We start from the raw sequence: 22449 nt of genomic DNA on the forward strand, positions 1-22449 counted from the left end.
CTGAGCCTGCCAGGCTCACTTCAGACCCCACCTCCCACGTCGCAGTTCACAGCCAGTTCTACCAGCGGTATGGGACTTCGTTTCATTTGTAAATGGAGATAAAACTCCTGTACCCAGCACAGGGTAGCACCTAAAACTGGGGACTGACACCCTAGACTCAGCTGTGCCACAAATCCAAGCACAACCTGTAGCTTTAGTTCTACGGAGGAAACCCCTTCAACCCACCTCCCGAGGCCTGTACCTGGTAGAGCTCCTCCTTGGTCACGTAAGGCTTTCCCTCTGAGCTGAGGGCCCGGAAGGCGCTCTCGATCTCCTCACTGGACTTGACGTTCTCAGTTTCACGGCTGATCATGAAAGCCATGTATTCTTGCAGGGAGACGTGGCCATCCCTGGAGGGCAGGGGACAAGTGCTGTGAACAGGGAGGGCAGACGGGGCCCAGGGCAGAGGCTGCTTTTGCTACCTCCCCTTGAAGCTTACCTGTTTGGATCCACAGTGTCCAGGATTGCCTCGAACTCAGGGTCAGGTTCCCCTTCCTCCACCATGGGCAGGTCATAGCCCAGGGAGCGCAGGCAGGACTTGAACTCCTGGTGGTTCAGCCTGCCAGACTTGTCCTTGTCAAAGTGTCTGCAGCACAAAGGCCAGGGCTGCTCAGCACACAGCCCTGCTGCTGAGCCCACCCCCAACCCGGGCGAGTGGGGCTACTCACTTGAACATCATGCTGAATTCTTTGAGGGCCTCCTCGGTCACACCTGTGGTGTTCCTGGAAATAAGAACAGAATTAGGGACCGGGCCCACCACACAACAGGTGACATTTTCTTTTCTACCATCCCAGCTCTCTGTGGACTGCTGGTCTCTGGGCTGACCTTTGGTAGGTAGGTGGCTGAGACCCTTCCTCCTACAGCCCTCGCAGGGCCAGTGCCTGCCCAGATCCCAGACTCGGGTACCTGGCCTGGATCTGCTGCTCCAGATTGTGCTGCATGCGCATGCCCAGCTGGTCCAGCTGGTCCCACTGCTGGGCCAGGCCGACGGTGCTGTGTTCCGTGTACTTGTTGTCCAGGATGAGGGCTTCCTCCATGGCGGCCCCCAGGTCCTCAATCTTCTTGAGCTGACTTCTCATGGCTCGAATTTCCTGGTGCTTGCGCTGCAGGGCGGGGAGCAAAGATACATGAGATGGGGCCTGTGCCTCAGTCACGGGCCCAAGCCCTCCTCGAGCTCCTGCTCCTAGCCTGGCCTGCGACCTGCTAGAATGGGAACATTCTAGAATGAGGACAGTGGGATGGAGGAAAGCTGAAGAAATCCAAACAACCTCAGGAGAGGGAAGAAAGATTTTCAATATGATGAGAGCCACAAACAAGTTGGTAACCCTATAGGGAGGCAGTATATACTGAGGACAAAGAGGACTCTGTCCCTTTTCAAGCAGGGCCCAGGTAGCAATTGCCAAAGATTTTCTTTAAAATGATAAGCCCCCTACTGCTTTATGACAAGGGAAAAGGGGCAACCAGTGCATCTGGTCCCTGCCTTTCAACCAAGAAGGAAAGCGCACACCCGCTGGGGGTGGTTGGGCAGCGTCTCAGCGGGGTCAGGAGCCCCAGGGGCACTTACTTTGGTGGCTTCAAGCTGGGATTCGAGGGTTCCTGACTCTTCCACCATGCAGGACCTGAACACAGAAGCACAGTGAGGAAGGGGCCTGGTCGCAGCAGACCAAGAGCTCAGCATTAACTGTCCTCTGAAACAATGCCTGGCAACCTCATGTTGCTTTCATGAAGGGAAAAATGCCTATCTAATTGGCCATCTTTTTCTAACTGGCCCTGGGAGCCAGGGAGGGCAGGTAACAGTTCTACCGTTTCAGAGACAGGAGCTGCTCTGACATGTGGGCCAGGACCCTTTCTCATGTGGCTCCTCAGCCCCAGCCAAGCTAGGCCCTCAGGTGACTCGGGGTGGAGTGTAAGTTCCCCTATGGGAACAGAGCACCCTCCGCAGCCATGGGGGCGGGACGAGAGACCCTGCACACTCCTGACCCCCAACCAATGGGAGGGTTTAAGGCAGTGGGGAGGCTGCAAACCTGACAGCCACCCCCAGAAAACCTGGAGTCTTCCAGCAGGTTCCTGAGGAGGGAGCAAGGGAGCCATGTCCTAAGGTGAGAGCATGACCTTCAGATATGGGAACAAGTGGGGCACTAAGAGCTCATGACCAGTGTGGATTTTTAAAGTGGTTCTAACTGTGCCCAAAGAAGGGAGATGGCTGTGACCAAGCCCCAGGTTCAGGCTGCATAATCTAGACACAGCCAGGGCCCGGGCCTCCTTTCCAGGGCCAAGTTCTGAAGAGCAGATGGGCTTTGGGGAGCCTCCTCCCCAAGATGGGTCACAGCACGAGGTCACAGAAAGCTACCAGTGAACAGACAACAACAAATGAGTTGGGGTTACGTGCAGGGGCAAGTTCACACGGTGCACATGGACTTGGTGGGGCTTTAGCCCAACCTCCCCTGTACCCACATTTGTCCCCACCTACCCTTTTAAAACCCAGCGAGCCAGGGTTAGCTCTGAAATCTCCCCAATTCAAAGTGCTCTAGCAAGGCAAGGCACCAGACTTCCTCCTACCCCAGCAGGTCAGACTCACAGTCACGCCATGTCCCCCAGGGAAAAGCACACCCCCAGGACCTGGGGGCAGGAGGCAGAGTGCCAGTGCAGTGGGAGGAGGACAGACCCCTCCTTCCCAAGCGGCCGCGGGCGGTGGGTTAGTCAGAAAGCAGAGCCGCCTGGGGAAGTCAAGAGTGCATTGGTAAAACCACAGTGAGGTAAGAAGAGAAATAAGAGGAGAAAAACCTTCCAGACAGATCATCCCCAACTTCATACTGACAGACACGAATGACGCGACGATACGCTATGCTAGTCAAAGGAAAGAAACCAGTGAATACACCAGGGGAGGAGGCAGGAGCACACCGCGACAGACACATGCCACAGGGCCCAAGCTGCCACCTGGCGCCAGGCGGGTACCTGGAGGTGGGAGGCCGGACGGCCCAGCTTGGGGCAGCTTACACTGGGACTGGGCAAGATGGGACAGGGCAAGATGGGACAGGGCTGGGGAGGAGCCACAAGGTGAGGGGAGCGTGGCCCCCCATGGAGACAAGACCAAGACCAGCAAACAAGCTGTGGGGCGGGAGGAGAGCCAGGCAGCCAGGGTGTCCCTACGGCTCAGGCCGGAACTGTGGTCTGTATCCCCACCTGCTTTGCTGTCACCATGTGCAGCCTGACTGGCTTGAGCACCTTTCTGTCCTGACCACCTTTACAGGCCTGACGTTCCTGTCTGTAGAGCCTTAGGATGCAGCCTAAGCCTCTATAGTCCCACCAGCCCTGGCCTTTACAGGAGAGAATGCAAAGGTGACCCACCCAGGCAGAGGCCCTGGGCCTTGCAGGGAAGCCCCAGCTGGGACTGGGTGCGACGGCCCTGCTCCTTGCTCTCTCTGGGGGCTCCTCCCCCCCGTCACATCACCACACAGGCATCTTTGCCTTCTCTTACGGCACACAGTTCTTGTTACCCTCCCCTTGCTGTGGAACATGGCAGGGTAGCCCCATCCCTGGGGGTGCTGGCGGCGGGGTCACCACACAGCCCTTCCTCTTAGCTTCGGACTCACTGCACCCAGCCTGAGCCCCTCACACTGTCATTAGCTTCATGCCTGTGATCACCCCTGGACACACGGGGCAGCAGAGGCAAAAGAGAGCAGCAGCCCAGTGGCTGAACAGGCATGGCCCCCCAGGCTCCGCACTCCAGCTCTGGCCTCCTGGCTCGATCACAGTCCCTCAGAATCTCAACAGAAAGGTGGTGTGGCTCCCTCCCCAGCCCAAGGGCTCTGGCAGGACAGTGGGCTGTGGAGCTAGGCACTGCTCCTTGTGAGGTGACGGGAGCAAGGCAGGGGGAGGAAGTGCAGCCCGCCCCGGGGTCTTTTGCAAGCCAGGCCATGGGACGAGGGCAGGGAGCAAGCACATGAGACACCACCACACGATGGGCCCGGGAAAGAAGGAGACAATATTAACCCGTCGAGGAGATACGTCCTGTGGAGAGCAGATCCAAGCAGCCGCAAGACAAGGTGGCGTCCGGACAACAGCGGCAATCGGGAGGTAGGGGACAGAGAGAAGACACAACAAAGGAAGAAAAACAAAACCAAGAACATCAGTACCTGCACTGTGCCAGATGCTATACCCTGTGTTGCCAAGTCGCGCTGGGGCTGACGTGGGCCCTGCACGGCTCCACCCGATCCGGGACCCCTAGGAACTCAATCTCCGGGACGGGTACTGCTGACACTGCTGCTCTAACTCTGCCCGCGCCGCCCGCTCCGCAGCCTGACCAGACTGGGCCAACCCTCCTTTCTCCCACGCTTGCCTCTGGTTTTAAGCAAAGCTCCCCAGGCCCTGGGGCTGGAGGCGTGGGGACTCAGCCTCAGGGACCAGAAGGCTCCTTAGGGCCTAAGCACAGTGAGGACTTGTTGCAGCCCCAGCCCGGCGGGCACCTGGTCTCTTGGATCCACTGGTGGAAGGCGTTGGCGTGCTGGGCGAACTCCTGGCGCAGCTTGTCATTCTCCTCCTGCCGCCGCTGCTCCTTCTGCAGCTCCAGCTCCCTCTCCTGAGGACCAAAGCGAGGAAGATGCTACATGCTGCAGGGGCTGTGACCCCAGCCTGTCCTTGCCAGGTGGGCTCAGGGTGACGAGAGATCTGCCCCCAGCAGCTGAGCAGCCGGCCTTTCAATCTGAGAGGAGCAGGAAGCAGCACTGGGAAGCAGCAGTCCCCTGGGGCTGGGGAGCGCTGGGTGTTAACGGGAGAGAGTGTGGATGTTCTGTGGATCAGTAGCTCTCTCTGCCCCGCACCCCCCAGGGCCTCTGGCCAGACAAGGAGGGGAGGTGACTGATCATAGTCAAGCCGGGAGTTGCTAGACTGACATAAATGGAAACTTTTGATAAACAAAACCATGTTGCTTCCTCCTTTTGCTCCTAAATTTAGTTGTTCAGCAAGAATGGGATACGACCGGGGCCCGGGGTGGACCCTCCGGGCAGATGCAGCACCAGAGGGCAGGAGCAGTAGGGGGAGCTGCACCTTGATGATTTTCTGCAGGTTCCTCCAGGTCTCCTCCAAGGCCTCCATGGTGAACCAGGTATAGGGGTTGGAGGCCACACGGAAGCTCTTGATCTGGCGGTCCAGCTCGGCCAGCTGGTTGAAGTCGGCCTGGGCAGAGCTGAGGGAGGAGCGGAAGGCGTCATGGGCCTCGCGCAAGGCTTTGATTTCCTCCAGGGAGTTGCAGCGCACTGGGTCTGTTAAGTCTTCCTCTGCGTTTTCAAACCAGCTGTTGAAGGCAGAAGCCTTTTTGGCAAAGGTCAGGAAGAGGTCCTCCACCTGCAAACAGAGGTGCCTGAGTTAGGAGAGCTGCCGGGGCTGGCTGTGCCGTCCCCCAGCAGGAGGCGGGCAGTGGGGCTGTGCACAGGGGAAGGAGGGGACGAGAGGCGTGCTCAGCTCCGCTCTCTGCCTCCGCTTCTCAAAGCCTTCCCTTTCTACCCTTCGTCCCTCGGGACAGGCCGACCCCAAGCTTGTCCTGGGTGCTTCTGAGTGGCAGCCTCACAGGCAGAGGCCCCCGTGCTTAAGGTGACTCTGTGCCCACATTCGGAAGCTCTGTGCTGAGGCCCAGCGTCCTCACAGGATGCCGCCAGAGCACGGCAAATGGAAGGTGGGGAGTCTCCCCGTGGACGGGGCCCACTGGGCTCCACTTGCCCATCCTCACCTTGCGGAAGTGACTCTGAGCCTCCAGCAACTTCTTCTTCCGAGTTGCCGAGTTGGCCAGAAGCTGGCTCCATCTTTTCATGAGGGAGGCATGCCGGGCCTCGATGGCCTTGGACTGAATGTGCTTGGCAGCCACGAGCTGATCTTTAAGGGCAGTGATGTTGGCAATGCCTTCCTGCTGGAAGGCCTGCAGGCCAGCATCGAAGGTTTCCTGGAACCAGGAGTGACAAGCCAATTTGTGGTGACTGCAGCAACATTAGAACTTGCTCTTCCTGGGTGCCTCAGCTCAGAAGGTTCAGCAACTGTCCCTCCAGATGCCCCAGCCAGACTGTCAACCTAGAGTCTTCCCCATGTGCTGAGGCTCGGTCACACCTGCCCACTTCCCTGCCCTCCTTCAGAGCACAGAGTGTTGCAGCGGCTGCCTCTGCCCTCCTTGCCCCCAGCCTTGGGCCCTCCCACCCCAGGGCTTCCCAACACGCCAGGCTCTCCCCACCCCAGCACCTCTGCCAGGAGCACTTGCTCTGCCTCTCCGCTGACCTCTTTCTTTTCTTTTCTTTTTTTTGAGGCAGAGTCTCACTCTGTTGCCCAGGCTAGAGTGCCATGGCGTCACCCTTGCTCACAGCAACCTCAAACTCCTGGGCTCAAGCGATCCTTCTGCCTCAGCCTCCCGAGTAGCTGGGACTACAGGCATGCACCACCATGCCCGGCTAATTTTTTCTATATATATTTTTAGTTGTCCATATAAATTTCTTTCTAATTTTTTAGTAGAGACAGGGTCTCGCTCTTGCTCAGGCTGGTCTCGAACTCCTGAGCTCAAATGATCCACCCGCCTTGGCCTCCCAGAGTGCTAGGATTACAGGCATGAGCCACCACGCCCGGCCCGCTGACCTTTTTTCTCTCTTCTTTTTTTGAGACAGGGTCTTGCTCTGTCGCCCAGGCTGGAGTGCAGCGGCACAATCACAGCTCACTGCAGCCTCCAACTCCTGGGCTCAAGTGATCCTCCCACTTCAGCCTCCTGAACAGCTGGGACTACAGGTCTGAGCCACCCGCCAGGCTAACTCTGACCTCTCAGTTGACCCTTCATGACATCGCCTAGGAAGCCTTGCCCCGTCTAGCCTCGCCTGCTGCAGACTCAGTGGGGCACCTCCTGTGGTGCGCTGCAGGTGCCTGGCACTCCTCACTTCGCCTGGATGCTCCCGGAGGACCAGGACAGGATTTTGTTCACTGCTGAATCCCTAGGGCCTGACCTCAAATACCTCAATGAAAGATGCTGACTCATCATCAGTCAGCTACCAGGAAATGCTATTTGGATAAATTTCAATCAGTCAACAAAACAGCCACAACTGACCTGTTTGGTGAGGAGCGTTTGGACAGAAGACAGGTCTCGGCCATAGTCATCTGTCTTCAAGCTGTTCTCCTTTTCACCTGGAACACCGAGTGTGGAAAATACGCTACACCCCCTCTCAGCGTAGTGAGATGGATTAAAAAGGAAAAAAAGCCTAAACCCGTGAAAACCATTATTCCGTTTACGTTTCAATTTCAATATTACTAACAGCAGTCTCTGAACCCACATCAGCTGGCTTCTCCCTGTACCCCCAGTTCCCCAGCCTCCATCTGTACCATAAAGAGGCCCTTCGGGCTGCCCTAGGTGCAGTTTAGTCGCTACTTCGGTAATAGCAGCTACCCAGGACACGTGGGTCCTGATGTCAGAATCTAGTTCCTCCTCCCTCAGGAGCCGCACGAAGATAGTGGGATAGCTCTGGTACAGCCTGGTCCCTTTTTGTTCATGTTATGATGTCTCCTGCTTATCTCAGCGTTTACAGGCCGTTGTTTGGATAACCCTGGCGTCAGCCCAGTGTCAGGACACTCTCCTAGCCGGCCTGGTGGTGGATTCTCTGATATGCCCACATTTGATTGGTTTCTTCCCTGAAGAAGAAAACCGACTGCGGGGGGAGCAGACAAGGCGGGCTCTGAGAACAATCTTCCTGGCCTGGAAGAGTCAGAAACCTGGGGCCTGAGGCTGTGCTCACCGATCCAGGACTCCACCACGTCGGCCTTCCAGTTGAACTGAAGGAAGGCCGAGTTCTCGTCCAGCTTTGCCTTCCTCTGGGCCGCAGCCTTCTCCAGGTCCGACACCTTCCCGTTCAGGCCCTTCATTTTGGAAGAGATGTTCTCCTCGTGGTGATTGTTCTAGGCCGTGAGAGAAGCACGTGTTGGTCAGCTTCCTGCTGTGGCTGCCTGCTGCGCCCTCCCCGGGAAGGCCCTCAGCCTCGGTAAAGGGGGCCACTTGCTCCCCTGTGCACTGCCCAGGGCAAGCAGGACAGGAAAGGCGTTTCTAAGAGCAACACAGAGTAAAAGCCTTAAAGCGAATACTCTTCATTCTACTCCTAGGAATTATTCTAAAGAAATAATGAGGCATGTGTTACAATTTTAAGTTATGACGATATATTCATTAGTATTACTTTTGACAACAAAAATTGGGGAAAACCTCAATAATTGGCACTTAAACAAAAGATTGTACATCCAGTATCTGTCCTGTGGTACTAGATGTTTGTCACGGCACCTCAGCGACTGGTGGTGGCGAGTCCAGTCCGAGGGCTGTCCTACCTTCAGCCTAGAACTTCAGTGTGCAAGGACATGGCTTCACTGCTGCAGAGAAAGCACCAAGACCCTTTTTTTGCTTTCTCCACACGGGTGTTTGAATAAAACAGATTATTTTCCAAAACCTCCTGTACAGCAGCCAGGTTTCTGATAACTTATGGAGTGATGTAATCCTATTAAACAGGTATCTTGGTAGCTATTTTATCTAGTTGGTGGCTCTGCATAGGTGGAGAAAAAAAGTCTGGAAGGTTAGATATAAAGATCTTAATATGGTCATCTCTGAGTGGTGGCTTCATGGGTGATTTTTATTTTATGTTTTGCTTATTTGCATTTTCTACCATCTCTATAAAGTGCTTGTATTGCTTGAGAAATAAACTAAGAGCACCATTTGGGAGTGTCAATGTCACAGAAGGATGCTTCTCTGTTTGCTTAATTACGGCAGGAAAAATAAGCACTGTAGAGTAACTGTACTAACTGGCTCCAGAAAGCTAGAAATATCCAGATTGTCACATAATCCTCTTTTCTTTATGAAACACAGGAAAAGAATTGTTACTGGTCTCCACGCAGACCTTGGTAGGGTGAACATCTCAGGAAGGGAGCTTTGGGGCCCACTAAGGGGCCAGCATGTGGGTGGGGCCAGGCTCACCTTCTTAATGAGGTCTTGTCCGTTAGTGCAGACGTCGTTCACGCGATCCTTGTGGACGGTGAAGTCTGTCTCAAAAGCTTCGTGTTTCTTCAGTAAGCCCTGGAGTGGAAGTAGCAAGGACAGCTCCTGAGAGCCTGCTAGGTGCTGTGGGCTAGGCCCTGGGGACAGAGGGTGAGGAAACCAACATGGTCCCTGCCCTTACACACGTTACAGTCCGGCTGGGGAACAGGATGATAAAGAGTATGCCAACAAATAGGTAATTATAACTGTAGGAAAACCAGGAGGCAGAGAGAACAACTGGCAGTGGGATGGGCTTAGCGCAGAGAGGGCCTTTCGAAAGGCTGAGCTCTCGCGCATCAATCTACGGTGCCCCCTCCTTTCCATCTGGACGACCACCAGAAAGAACACAGAGCAAGTTCAAGATAAACACCCAACCAACCAATGATACTTAATTTTAAGATTAAATCTGGGCACACCTCAGAATGCACCTTCTAAGTCTTCTTTTCCTTAGTACAATTTAAGTGCTGGAGATAATACCCTCTTCCTTGCTTCCAGAATACTCAACTATTCAGAGGATGGGGAAATCACTGACTTCATCTAAATCCCACCTAAATCACCCTGACTGACCATGAGGAAGGTGGCTTGGGAGGCTGTCTCCATTCCTGGGGATGCACACTTTGCCTCCCCATCTGGCGGCAGCACTTTAGGAACATTTGACAATGATATTTTGCAATATCTCCTATCAAAAGGGGCATCTATTCATCCACCTTGTGACTATGGGATGCCTGAGGACTTAATTTGGCCAGAACGCAGTGAGGACGATGCATGAGGCCCTCAGACACCTTGCAGCTCCTGCCTTTCCCTCTCTGAATGCTGCTGAAGGAAGCTGGTTTAGCCGCTAGAGGATGACAGGCCACCTGGAGGGAACAGAGATGTCCCAGCCAGTCAGCAGCCAGGCCCAGCTGCCAGCGTGTGCCCAGGCCACTGTGGATCTCTCAGCCTAGCTGTGCTCCACCTGAATGCAGCTGTGCAAGGGACCCCAAGTGAAAGCAGCAGAAGAGATGCGGCCAATCCGCAGAATCACGGGAAATAAGAAATGGGTGTTGTTTTCAACCACCAAGTTTAGGTGGGTTGTTATGCAGCAATAATTAGCCCATTTAGGGAGGATGCTATGGGTTGAATTTTGTCCCACCAAAAGATATGCTGAAGTCCTAACTTCTGGTAGCTGTGAATGTGGAAATAAGGTCTTTGCAAATGCAATCTGCAAAGTCAAGATGAGCTCTTTAGGATGGATCTATTGGATGACCAATATGACTGGTGTCCTTATAAAAAAAGGGAAATTTGGACAAAGACACACACAGAGGACAATGCCAAGTGAAGACACAGACACAGAGGGAAGACAGCCACATGAAGACAGGCAGAGATTGGAGTGATGCTGCCACAAGTCAAGGACACGTGGGGCTATCAAAAGCTAGAAGAGGCGACGAGGGATTCTCCCCTGCAGGTATTGGAGAGAGCATCCTGACTTAGGACTTCTAGTCTTTGGAATCGTGAGATAATATATTTGTTGTTTCAAGCCACCCAGTTTGTGGCACTTTGTTACAGCAGCCACAAGAAACCAATATACACTACTAGCACCCACGGTAATGACACTGCTCACCTGACAACAGGGCTCCACGAACCGGGGCTAATGCAGCCATGCCAAGTTACAGAAGGCAATGTCCCTAGCGTGGTGTCTTCAGGCCTAAAGCAAACCACTGAGACCTTGGTGGCTGGCTCTGCGATCTCCTTGTAAGAGCAGGGCCATTTAACAAACCAGCTGGAAATGATGAATAGTTGCTAAAACAGAAGGCAGGTGGTACCTTCAGTCACTCTCTCACCTGGATGGCGGCAAGAGTGTCTCCATAATCTTCACTGGCCACCAGGGTCATTTTCTCATTGATCCAGGCTTCTTCCTCCTCTACGTTGGCTACAAACTGCTGATACTCCAAGGACTCTTCTAGCCGCTGACCCCTAATTATAGGAGACAGGAAAAAAAATCAGCCATAATCTCCTTCACCTTTGATTCCGATAGTTAAAACAGGCTTTAAAATAGTCACAAACGGAGTGGGTTGTCAACAGTCAGTCAAGGCTTCTTCGGAACACAAAGTAGAGTGTTCCTCTGACATGAGATTCTGGACTCATACACTGGGTCCAGCTTAGCATGGCCTGTCGCAGGTGGCCCTGGAGCAAGCCAACTGTGGCACGTGCATGCCCAAAGGCCCAGGAGCTGGCAGGAGGGCCCGGTGGCTCCACACAGCTCCAAGCCCGCCTCCGGGTGCTGGCCTTCCACTGGTCCCCAAGAGCAGACGACATGCTCCTGTGTGACCACTCACCGAGCAGCTGCCAGCTGCTTCAGCTCTTTCCAGTGTTCCACAAACTGTGCCAGGCGCTGCTGAATCTCCTCCTTCCCGATGGTGTTATCATCGGACAGCTTCTTCCCCGTGTCCAGGACGCCCTGACGGGCAAGAACGGCGATTAACACACGCAGCTCTGCTGCTGCCCCTGTCTCAGAGCTCCCAGGAAAGGGCCTCAACATCAAGTCTAGAACTTCCGGTTTGGGCCGAGAGGTCATGAACACGGCAGAGACCTCAGTGCAATAAGCACAAAGGATCTGTCTGCTCACGGGGTCCACTCAGAGTCCCTGCCCTCCCGGCCAGCACACCCTCCCCACCTGGATGGCTGGCTCGTGTGCCGCCAGCTCTGCCTCCAGCCGCTTGTGCTTCTTCCTCAGGTTCTGAACACCTGTCAGGTCTCGGCCATAGTCTTCGGAGCTCACCAGCAGCTTCTTCTCCCTGGACGACAGAGACAGCACAGTCAGTCTCTGCACGGACTCATTTTCAAGTGGGGGTGTCAGGTCACCTATGCACCCCATTATGTCCTTACACCCAACCTCCAGGAAAATCCTTGCCAGTTTTCTGGAAAACAAGAACCTCTATTTCCGAAATGAAAAGTGTCTAAGAATCTCCTCTGTCCATGTGTGTACCTGTGAGCTCCTACTGTGTCCAGATGCTGCAGAGGGCTGGGGACACTGGGGTACCACTGGTATTGCCCTCATGAGCTCTATTTAATCATATATGCACATATACATATCAATCATATATCTGGAAATATATAAAAATATTTACATAAATCATTTTCTTAAGGTTTTAAGGAAGCGAGGAATTAGAGGATTTTGTCCTTAAAAGTGGTTTGTGTACACATAACATCAATTAGAAACAGTAGGTTGACTGACATTTTGGGGGTTGGGGAGAGATTTAAAAAAAAAAAAAACCAACTCTCCTTCCTTAGAAAAGGGATCTTCCCCAGGAGATCAGACACAGACTCACTAACTCTCCAAGGGATCTGAAGGGCAGGGTCTAGACAGGTCTAGCGTCACCATCATGGACCACCACCATCATGCAGACATCACCAATCATTGTCACCACACACACAGACAGCAGAAGACATGAGGCACCCCAGGGGAGTGTGTGGCGGAGCTGGGATCCCAGCCCAGCAGGGGTTCTGGCCTGCACCTTTCTGCCCGTGCTTCCCTGCAGGCTGGAACCTCCGGCCCCTCCAGCAGGCCATGGTTCCCACGCCTGCTATTAGAAACGCAAGGGGCCTAACACAGGTCCCAGAACACGAAGCCGCAGCTCATATACTTGATCCAGGACTCCTCGTCATCCATGTCCCGGAAGAACTGGTGCAGGCGATGGGACTCGTTCAGCTTGGCACGCCGGGAGGCCGCCATGCTCTTGATCTTCTGGAAGCGCCCGTTGATGGTGTCCCGCTTGTCCTTTACTTGGGAGGTGTCAAAGGCACTGCTGGTCATCAGGCTATCTGCCTGGCTGTTCAGGTCCTTCAGGCGATCCTGTGGCAAAGGACAGAAAGGGAGGGGTTAGAAACCTGGGCCTTCCATGAGTACCTGCTTGACCGTAAGAACTCAGGAATTCCTTACTGAGTATGGAGTGCTGATATTCTCAAAGTGTGGTATGTGGACCACTGGCGTCCTATGAGCTCCAATAATTTTCATAACAACACTAAGACATGATTTGGCTTTTCCACTGTGTGGACATTTGCACTGATGGTGCAAAAGCAATGGTGGAGGAGGGGAAATGCTGGTGTCTCAGCTCCAATCAAGAGAGCGGCAAACTGTACCCGCAGAAATGGATTCCTCACTGCCACCCACTCACAGTAAAAAATGCTGTTTCACTTAAGAACGTCCTTAAAAAAGCAGCAAAAGTTAACTTTATTAAATACCCATTCTTTTTTACTTGGAAGAACAAGTAACAAACTATGGTCATTCAGACCTGGGTATCTGACAGATACTGCGTTGAAAATGAATAAAGTAAGCCTGTCATTTCAAAGAAAACTGAGTTTGTTGCTAATGATAAAATTTGAACTTTCAGGAGAAAATTGGAGTTCCGGAAAATTTTTATCCACTATTGTGAGCCTGACATCTTCACAATATGTACAGATTTTTCTGATGACATTGGTGGTGATATTAATGAATGTGATGTTTTGATATCATATAATGAAATATGTCAACATTTAGAAGCAATGTGCATAACTCAGTATTTACCAAGTGAGCCACGTACAATGTTACAAAATCATGCATGGGTAAAAGATCCATTTAAAGTCTAAAATGGACCAATGGATTTTAATATAATTCAGTGTAATTTTTTTTTTTAAAGAGATGAGTCTTGCTCTGTCATCCAGGCTGGAGTGCAGTGGTGTGATCATCGCTCACTGCACCTCCAACTCCTGGGCTCAAGGAATCCTCCCATCTCAGCCTGCTGAGTAGTTAGGACTATGGGTATGCACCACCACACCTGGCTAACATTTTTACATTTTTTTGTAGAGACGGGGTCTTACTTTGTTGCCCAAGCCGGGCTCAAGTGATCTCCCACCTTGGCCTCCTGTAGTGCTGGGATTACAGGCCTGAACCACCGTGCCAGGACTGGTATAAAAAATTGAGTGATAGGGTTTCAGAGTCCACTTTGCAACTAACCATTAAGAAACTACCACTTTGGTGTAGTCTCAAATAAGAGTATTCACAATTACCTGAATAAAAATATTCCTCAGTGGCTCATTCCTGTAATCCTAGTACTCTGGGAGGCTGAAGCAGGAGGGTCGCTTGAGGCCAGGACTTTGAGACCAGCCTAAGCAAGAGCAAGACCCCCATCTCTACCAAAAATAGAAAAAATTAGTGGGGCATGGTGGTGGGAGAATCACTTGAGTCCAGGAGTTTGAAGTTGCTGTGAGCTAGGCTGATGCCACGGCACTCTAGCCTGGGCAACAGAGTAAGACTCTGTCTCAAAAAAACAGAACAAAACAAAAAAAACCCCCACAAACCTTAAAAAATATAAAATTTATTTAATTTTTAATAATGGTCAGTACTGATAGATAAAATCTGCATAAACAAAATCACTTAGGGGCCCCTCAGTAATTGTAAGGAGCATAATGGCCCAAAGGCCACAGCGTTTCAGGGATGGGAATCACTCTCCTTCCTCAAATGTCCTAGTTCTCCTTCGGAGTCACACACACCGAGTCCCAGACATCTTCAGCCTGGCCTGCCCCCCTCTGCTTACCTCATGGGCAGATATATCCGCCTCCAATAGTTGATGCTTTTTCAGCAAATTGTTCACAGAAGCCAGGTCTTTCCCGTAATCTTCAGATGCCAGCAGGGCCTCAACCTGGCATTGAAAATACAAAAGGGAAAGGCTACGGTATGGTGCAAACTTAACATTCTGGAAAATCCAGGATACCTAGTGGCTACTGCAGGTCCTTGTTGGACAGGTGAATACTTCTCCATCACAAGGTGTTACTGTTATTCCTGAGACGCTGCCCTGTCAGTCACATGCAGCCTCAAGAGCCTACTCATTCAAATAGTGCAGCTAAAGGCAGAGGTCCCCAAGCCTCAGTGGCGAAATGCACAGCAATCCCACTTCAAGAAACTCCCCTTTGGAGAGAAGCAGCAATGTGGGCAAAAATTAATACACAAAGATGTTCACTGCATCAAAACTGATATCCCAGAAAGCTGGGAACACCTGAATGCCCAAAGATACGGGAATGGCTGAATTATGACACAGCTGTACGGCAGACTTACGCATTATTCCAACGTTTAGGAAAGATTTTTAGTGACTTAACACTCTTAATACACACTAATGAAAAGTTACATTGTGAGTTCAACTACATATAAAAATACATCTATACAAGGGCTCATGGAACTATGTACAGACTGGAAAGAAATACTCTAAAATGTCAAGAGTGGTGGTTTCTAAAAATTTGCATTTCTCTATATTCTCTGTATTTTCCAAATTTTCTGTGTGGCGAATGCATGCTAGCCCGGTCTCCTGACTCACTGATATTTGGGTCTCCATCTTGGCACAGGCTTGTTAGAGCTGTCTGCCACACTCACCCCAACACCTCCGCTGACTTGCATTCTCTTTGGAGATGTGTGATCTGTGGTCCACGTCCCACCCACAATCAGCTCTCTTCTTTAAACGTCCATTCCCTTTGTTTATAAATCCCTTACAACACTCGACAAATATGTGATACTGAAGATTTCTGTTAAATGGGTTATCTGGTGAGCCCAGCCTTTTCATAGCTTTGGGCTTGCTGACTGGCCTATTATCCCGAATGACTACAAACCCTGCTGGTGGGAAGGGAAAATCACTTAGCATTACCTCAGAGAGCCAGAAGTCAAAGTCCTTGATGCCAGTGTTGAAGTTCTGCTGCTTGTTGGCTTCTTTTAGCTTCTGGCTCTTTTCAGCTGACTTCTGTACCAGGAACTGCCACTGGTCAGCTAAGGCAGCCAGGCGGGCCTGGGGAAGAGAAGGTAGCCAGAAACATGGTGACATATACAAAGAATCCCCTCATAAAGCCTAACTGAGAACAGCTAAGAGAGGAGCGTAGAAAACACTCAGAGGAGAGCCATTCTCGCTGGCGTTCCCCATCTGTAATGCATTTTACTTTTCTTAAGACCGTATGTCAAGTTCTCAAGTTGACAGGATCAGGGAGGGGGGGGGGGTGGCATACCTTGACAGCATCCTCGCTGCCGGCGCAAGCTCCGCGCTCAATGAGGGAGTTGCCCATGTCAATGACCCCGCGGATCCGGTCGGCATTGGCGTGTAGCTCCGCTTCGAAAGCCTGGTGCTTCTGATGCTTGCTCTAGAAACACCAAAAACCACCTTTCACAACTAGCTCCTGTTACACATTCTCAGGAAGAAGAGATTCTCAGAAGGCAGTAAACGCAAAGAACTGGGGCAAGTGTCAACGTTCGTTTATAGAAGGCAATCACAGAATTTCTGTGAAATACTTTAGGGCTCACTCAGTCTGTTGGGAAGTTCAGCAGGGGTTCGGACCAGAGGGGAAAGGAAATGGACTGGCTCAGCTCAGGAGCAGTGAATTGAAAGTCTTTTTTTTTTTTTTTTTTTTTAAGAAGGTCTCACCATGTTTCCCAGGTTGGCCTCTACCTGGGCTCAAGTGATCCTCCTACCTCAGCCTCTTGAGTAACTGGGACTACAGGCATGTGCTACCATGCCCAGCCTTAAAAGTCAATTCTTCAAGTAGCTCTACTAGCTATTTGAGAGTGAAGTCCTAGAATCATATACTTTCTAACATTTTGCATAAGATGGCAATGGCCAACTTCAGTTTTGAATCTACTTATATGTCAGTTTCCATCCATGGCTTTCTACTCACTGGACAAAAGCTCTAACAAATAATATTCACATGGATATCTTATCATCTAAGGCAGCAATCACCATTAAGCAAATATGGTAACCATACAAACTGTAATAACCAGTGAAATAATATTTGATGGACAATCATATCCTCCTGTTGACAGAGGAAAAACTTACAGCTCCTACAGACCTTGGCTTTGTTAGTTTATCATTTGGTAGCTGTCATTAATCAAAACACTGCGATATTGTCAAAACCCAGGCTTCACTGCAGGTGGGAATTTATTTTTGCTAGGAAAAGAGAGGGCTAGAAAAATGAATGGTAGGCTCCTGATATGGGACCTCGTATGATTTTTAAGAATTCATAAAGAAACAGAAGGTGCTGAAACACTACAAGAGACAATTGCAAGGACATAGCAGCTGTGCCACAATTCTGGGAAAAACAATTGGCTGGGTGAGAAACGCAGGGTCTCAGGGGAAAGTGTTACTTGGGGAAAAAACTAAAAGAAAAAGGGAGTACAGTTGGGGAAGGATTCTGCATCAAATGTTTCATTTCAGAGGCAGCAATTGTCAGAGGATGGCGCCCTGGCAGGTGCACTTTAGCACTGGCACCAAGAGTCCTTCTTATGTGCTCCAACCACCTGATCCCAAAGGTAAGAACAAAATGGGTCTCAAACACCCATATATCCTGACTCAAGTCCAATTCCCCTGTGCTTCTGTTCCTTGTTGTGATCACTCGTTGCTTTGAATCTCATTTCTTCCCTTCTACATGTTCATTTCTTCCACCCACTTAATCAACTTTTCAGCTACACGTTAACTGAGAAGTCTCTTTTCAGAATCTGTTGAGTAATGTCTGCTTTTATCTTAACCTCCCACCCCATGGTTCCCTCTAGATCTGGAAGCAGTTCATCTGCCTCTCTACAGTTCTCCGGCTGTCCCTCTCCGGTGACCAGCACCTCTGGAGGCCCAGCGGGTGTACACTGACGCTCACACTGGCTAGACTCCCCTGGCCTGGGCCACCGTGAGCCCATAGCAAGACCCAGCCAATGCTGATACAGAAAATGCTGGACATTCCATTTTTAAAGACAGCACCCCTTGAAAGAAAGCAGTCAACTACTGCCCCCAAATCAAACATCGTGCAGAACTTGCCTAAGTGATACACTGGGAGGGGGAATGAAGGCTTGCAGGCTAATTACAACAGAGAAAGCCACATCCCACAGGGACACTCGAATGGAGGGTGATAGATGATTAGAAATGGAAAGGACGGATGGAAGACACAGGCAGACTGTGTGTGACCACAATGACAATAATCTATGCAGAGGAACACAAATACCGGAGCTCATTTAACTATAACTGTTAAAAAAACAAAAAACTTACCAGCAGCTTGGAAAGCTACAAAAATAGATTAAAAGAACAAGAGTTCAGTACACTGATGTGAGCACGCTTATCAGCTATTAAAAAGAAACTTATTTTGTCATCATACTTCCCCTGGGAAGCCTGGCATTTGGGGACGGTAAATAGAAGGGGATTCTATAGATTTTTATTGCAGCAAATGCAGTTTCAACGGAGACAAATGAGGAAGGCAGCTTTTAAATGGCTCTGACGACTGAGCAGGACTTTTCCACAGGCTCTGCTTATTAAATATTTTTCACTGGCTTCACCATGGGTACCAGGAAACTTTTTATAGGTCCATCCCCTTTTAAAGATGTCTTAACTGACAAACTCTACCCTAACACACATGGCCACGTTAGGACAAATGCGCCATCAGCTCAACTCACCTGGATGTTGGTGGGATCCTTGTATGACTCATCGCTTGCAGTCTGTAATTTTTCACTGATCCAAGCCTCGATCTCATCCACATCCCGGCTGAACTGCTGGAGGGTTTGAGATTCTCCTAGCTTTGACCTTTTCTCAATCATCTGAGCTTTCAGACGTCGCCACCTTAGAGAGTGAAACCATGAGGCCAAATGTGAATACACCTTACCGTGGAGGAAGTAGGAAGACAGAGCAGGCCGGGGCCCTCATTTGAGGGGACACATCCTCTCAGGGCTGGTGAGTGTGTCAGCACCACAGGACACCCACCTGTCCAAGACCTCATTGCGCCGGCTAGAAATGTCTCCTTTGGCATAATGGCCAGCAGCGATGAGCTGGTCGGCAAAGGACTGCAGAGCGGCAATCTTCTCTTCCTGTCAACAAAGCATGAGGTCAAGGTGGGCCTGCAGCAGGCATTGCCTGGACTGCTTGTCTTGAGAAGAGGATGGTTATTTTCGGTGCCTGAGAACTAGCTGGTGACAGAATACACCGACACTTTAGAAGCAAGCGTGTAAAAAGCCAAAAGAAAGTTTGATTTCAATCATTACTAGAGTAGAGTTTAACTCAAGAAGCTTCCAGGTCACACTGGGGTGGGGCAGGTGCTAGAATACCAATAGACGCCATACAAAAATTAAGCTTAATAATAGGAAAAGGCTGTCAGATTTTCAACAAAACAGTTTATAAATCACAGAGTTTTACATCTTTCTTGTTTATGTTCAGGTATTCCCTTACCTACCCAGCAATTTGTTTTCTCCCCCTTTCACAATAAAATATTTTTTCCTGTGGCATCCTCATTATTAAAACCTCAAAAATACCAAAATTTATATTTAAGGTATTTTTATAAAATTATTTATGTATATATCATTTTTCTTAGACAACACAGGTATTTCTTGGAGATATAACAATGACAATATTGGTTATTTTTTATAGTCAATTCCAGGTATTTTCAGAAAGCTGTCAAAGCTCTCTAGCTGAGATAACCAAGTCAATAACTATTGTTTATTCTAATAATTAAGAGAAACTCAGATTCAGACTTCACAGTACAGAAACCTCACCTGGACATTAATTGCTTTGTCAAAGTCTTCATGTTTTTTGATCAGAGCCTCCACACTGTCCAGCGAGTCTCCTTTGTCTTCTGTATTCAGGAAGGCCTCCCGGGCAGCCATCCAGTTCTCAGCTTGCTCACAGTCCCGATGAAAGAGCTAAAGAAGGGGACAGGCAGGTGAGAAGACGAGGCCTTCAGCAGGGAAACACCTGGTCAGAAACCCAGAGCACATGTACCTGCAATTCAAGGCACTGATCCAGCATCATCCTGCGCTGAACCCAGGCCTTTTCCAGGTCTGTACGCTCCCGGTCGAGAATATCGAGTTTCTCCTTGATCTCTGGGCTGGCATAGTGCCCATGAGCCAACAGCTGCTGCCCAAACTGCTCAAATGCCTGGAAAGTGCCAGCCCTGGCATCGATTTCTGTCCGGTGTTCCTGCCAAGGGGAGGGAAAGGATTGAGTAACTGGCAGTAGATGCCCACTCTAACGTCAGTCACCACAAAGGGTGGGGGCGAGGCCTCTGGGGCCCAGCAGAGCCCCCATGTTTCTGCTACACAGCAGGCAGGTCTACCCACCTGGTGTCGCTCCAGCAATGCTTCAGCTCCGGTGACATCCTTGGCTAGCTCATCTGAGGACACCAACCCCCGTATTCCATTGATCCAAGACATGAGGTCGCTGGAAACCAGAGCCACAAAGGAACAGCTTTACATTATCTGCTAAGCAGCTTTGTGCCGAGGAAAACAGAGAACTACATAACTCTCACCTCAGAAGGTTATTTTGGGTTAATCTATTGAATGGGGCTAGGTCTCCAGGCAAAGTGTTTTAAAGCCTCTTGTGCTTCTTGTTGAGATTAAAAAAAAAAAAAAAAACAACCAGAAATCCTCAGAACAAAAATCAATCATTTCACCTTGCAGAATAATAGGTTCTAACAGAGGCACGAGCTACGAGCTATAGTTAAGTTTTTTACAGCTTCCAATGAAAAAGTCTTTCTTTAGGATTAAGCCTTGGCCCTAGACCTATGCATACACTTAATCCAGCTTCTCACAGATGTACAAGGGTACAAAACCGAGTGTGTAAGGTCACGTATCATACGGGTTCCTTTCATATGATACATCCAGAAGCGGCAAATCCATAGACAGATAGCAGATGAGTGTTCCTGGGGGATGGGGAAAGGGGAGCGATTAGTTAAGGGATATGGGATGTTACTCTAGGGTGAAGAAAAAGTTCACAATGAGAGAGGTGGTGGCTGCATGACAATGTGAACACATTAAATGCCACAGAACTGCACACTGAACTTAAAATAGCTATATGCTGTGTGATCTTCACCTCCAAAACAAACAAGAAAACCCAACTGCTGGGACCTCCTCCCAGAGGCCTGTGAAGGGGAGGAACATGACCTGTTTCCTCCCATCTCAGCAGAAGAAATGCAATGCCCAAGATGACGGACCTCACACAAGTGTGTGCGCGCGTGTGTAAGAATATTGTTCATTTGTTTGTTAGAGATGGGTCTCATTTTGTCACCCAGGCTGCAGTACAGTGGCACAATTACAGCTCACTGCAACCTCAAATTCCTGGGCTCAAGTGACCCTTTTGTCTCAGCCTCCTAAGTAGCTGGGACTACAGGCGCACAGCACCACACCCAGCTAATTTTTCTATTTTTTTGTAAAGACAAGGTCTTGCTCTTGCTCAGGCTGATCTCAAACTCCTTGCCTCAAGTGTTTCTCCCATCTCAGTCTCCCAAAGTGCTGGGATTATAGGTGGTGTGAGCCACCATGCCTAGCTACAACACTGTTAAAGAACAAACAAACAAAAAACAACAAAAGAAATGTCTGTCATAAAGAGGTAGTATTAAACAAGTCATAAATCACCCATTCAGTGGATTGCTACAAAGCCACTACAAAGACTGAGGTACCAGATTGTGGGACATTCTACAAAACAACTGCCTGGACTCTTCAAAAATATCAATACCATGAAAGACCAAAAGAAAAAAAAAAAGAGAGAGAGAAAGGCAGAGGAATACTGTTCCAGATTAAAGGAGACTAATTCAACAATAATCATGGGCTGGGCCCTGGATCAAAAAAAAAAAAAGCACTAGTTATAAAATACACAAATGGAAAAAACAGAGAATGAACTTAAATATTATTGTCTTAGTGTTAGATTTATTGGGTGTGATAATGGAAATGGAATTATGTAGAACATCCCTGTTCTTGGGAGATATATGTTGAAGTGTTCAGAGGCAATTATCAAGTATCTGCAACCTACGTTCATGTGGCTCAGAAAAACAAAAGTATGTGTTTAGCGATAAAGCAAATGTCATAACAGTTAAGTGATGACTACAGATGAAGGCATCACGGATGATCATGGTATTCTTTCAACTTCTCTGTGGTCTTGAAACTCTTCTAAATCAAAAAAGTTAGTGGAACACACTAAATTGTACTCTACAGTAAGTAAAAAATATGTCTAAGCAAAAAAAGTTATGCCGCGCGGCTGGGGAGGGCATAGGAGATGTGCGTGTGCACACACCTGGACAGGGAAGTGGAGATTTTTCTCTGACTTTTCCACATTTGGGAGTTTCAGAATTTTACATTGAGCACATATTATTTCACAATGAAAATGACCACTACAAGGAAGGTTCTATGCTCTAGAGCTAGTGAACACTGCTTTGTACCGGAAATCACTGAGGAAGCGCTGCAGGTCGTGGGAGTCGCCCAGCTTGGCCTTGCGCTGGTCTGCGCGCTTCCCCAGGCTGTTCCAGGCCTGGTTTAACTCCGTGCATTTTTCCTGTAGGTCCTCTGCTGACTCAGGATGGGACTGGATCAGGCGCTCCGCTGTTTCTCCAAGGGAATTTACCTACGGGAAGAAAGCGGTGAGAAAGCACAC

At 49.9% G+C, this 22449-nt stretch overlaps 1 protein-coding gene across 8 annotated transcripts in view; it reads right to left on the minus strand.

Annotated features, from left to right (window-relative positions):
• Positions 1-22449, minus strand: part of SPTAN1 (spectrin alpha, non-erythrocytic 1) — a 62782-nt gene that overhangs the window by 505 nt on the left and 39828 nt on the right. For 2 of the 8 annotated variants that reach the window (XM_045563276.1, XM_045563274.1), the window contains 27 exons: positions 22238-22419; positions 20145-20244; positions 19807-20004; positions 19581-19727; positions 18796-18899; positions 18492-18654; positions 18091-18105; positions 16073-16204; positions 15721-15858; positions 14623-14727; positions 12694-12902; positions 11724-11844; positions 11386-11507; positions 10891-11023; positions 9011-9109; positions 7794-7953; positions 7112-7188; positions 5765-5974; positions 5086-5382; positions 4506-4618; positions 4033-4050; positions 2824-2886; positions 1604-1658; positions 946-1142; positions 708-761; positions 479-625; positions 242-389 (listed from right to left, as the gene is read on the minus strand). In XM_045563276.1, the coding sequence (XP_045419232.1) occupies positions 242-389; positions 479-625; positions 708-761; positions 946-1142; positions 1604-1658; positions 2824-2886; positions 4033-4050; positions 4506-4618; positions 5086-5382; positions 5765-5974; positions 7112-7188; positions 7794-7953; positions 9011-9109; positions 10891-11023; positions 11386-11507; positions 11724-11844; positions 12694-12902; positions 14623-14727; positions 15721-15858; positions 16073-16204; positions 18091-18105; positions 18492-18654; positions 18796-18899; positions 19581-19727; positions 19807-20004; positions 20145-20244; positions 22238-22419 (3507 nt within the window). The remainder of the gene's footprint in view (positions 1-241; positions 390-478; positions 626-707; positions 762-945; positions 1143-1603; positions 1659-2823; positions 2887-4032; positions 4051-4505; positions 4619-5085; positions 5383-5764; positions 5975-7111; positions 7189-7793; positions 7954-9010; positions 9110-10890; positions 11024-11385; positions 11508-11723; positions 11845-12693; positions 12903-14622; positions 14728-15720; positions 15859-16072; positions 16205-18090; positions 18106-18491; positions 18655-18795; positions 18900-19580; positions 19728-19806; positions 20005-20144; positions 20245-22237; positions 22420-22449) is intronic. The other 6 variants (XM_045563277.1, XM_045563280.1, XM_045563281.1 and 3 more) reach the window with 4 other exon arrangements.

The sequence above is a fragment of the Lemur catta genome, chromosome 10, assembly GCF_020740605.2.
Source record: "Lemur catta isolate mLemCat1 chromosome 10, mLemCat1.pri, whole genome shotgun sequence".
Taxonomy (NCBI): Eukaryota; Metazoa; Chordata; class Mammalia; order Primates; family Lemuridae; genus Lemur; species Lemur catta.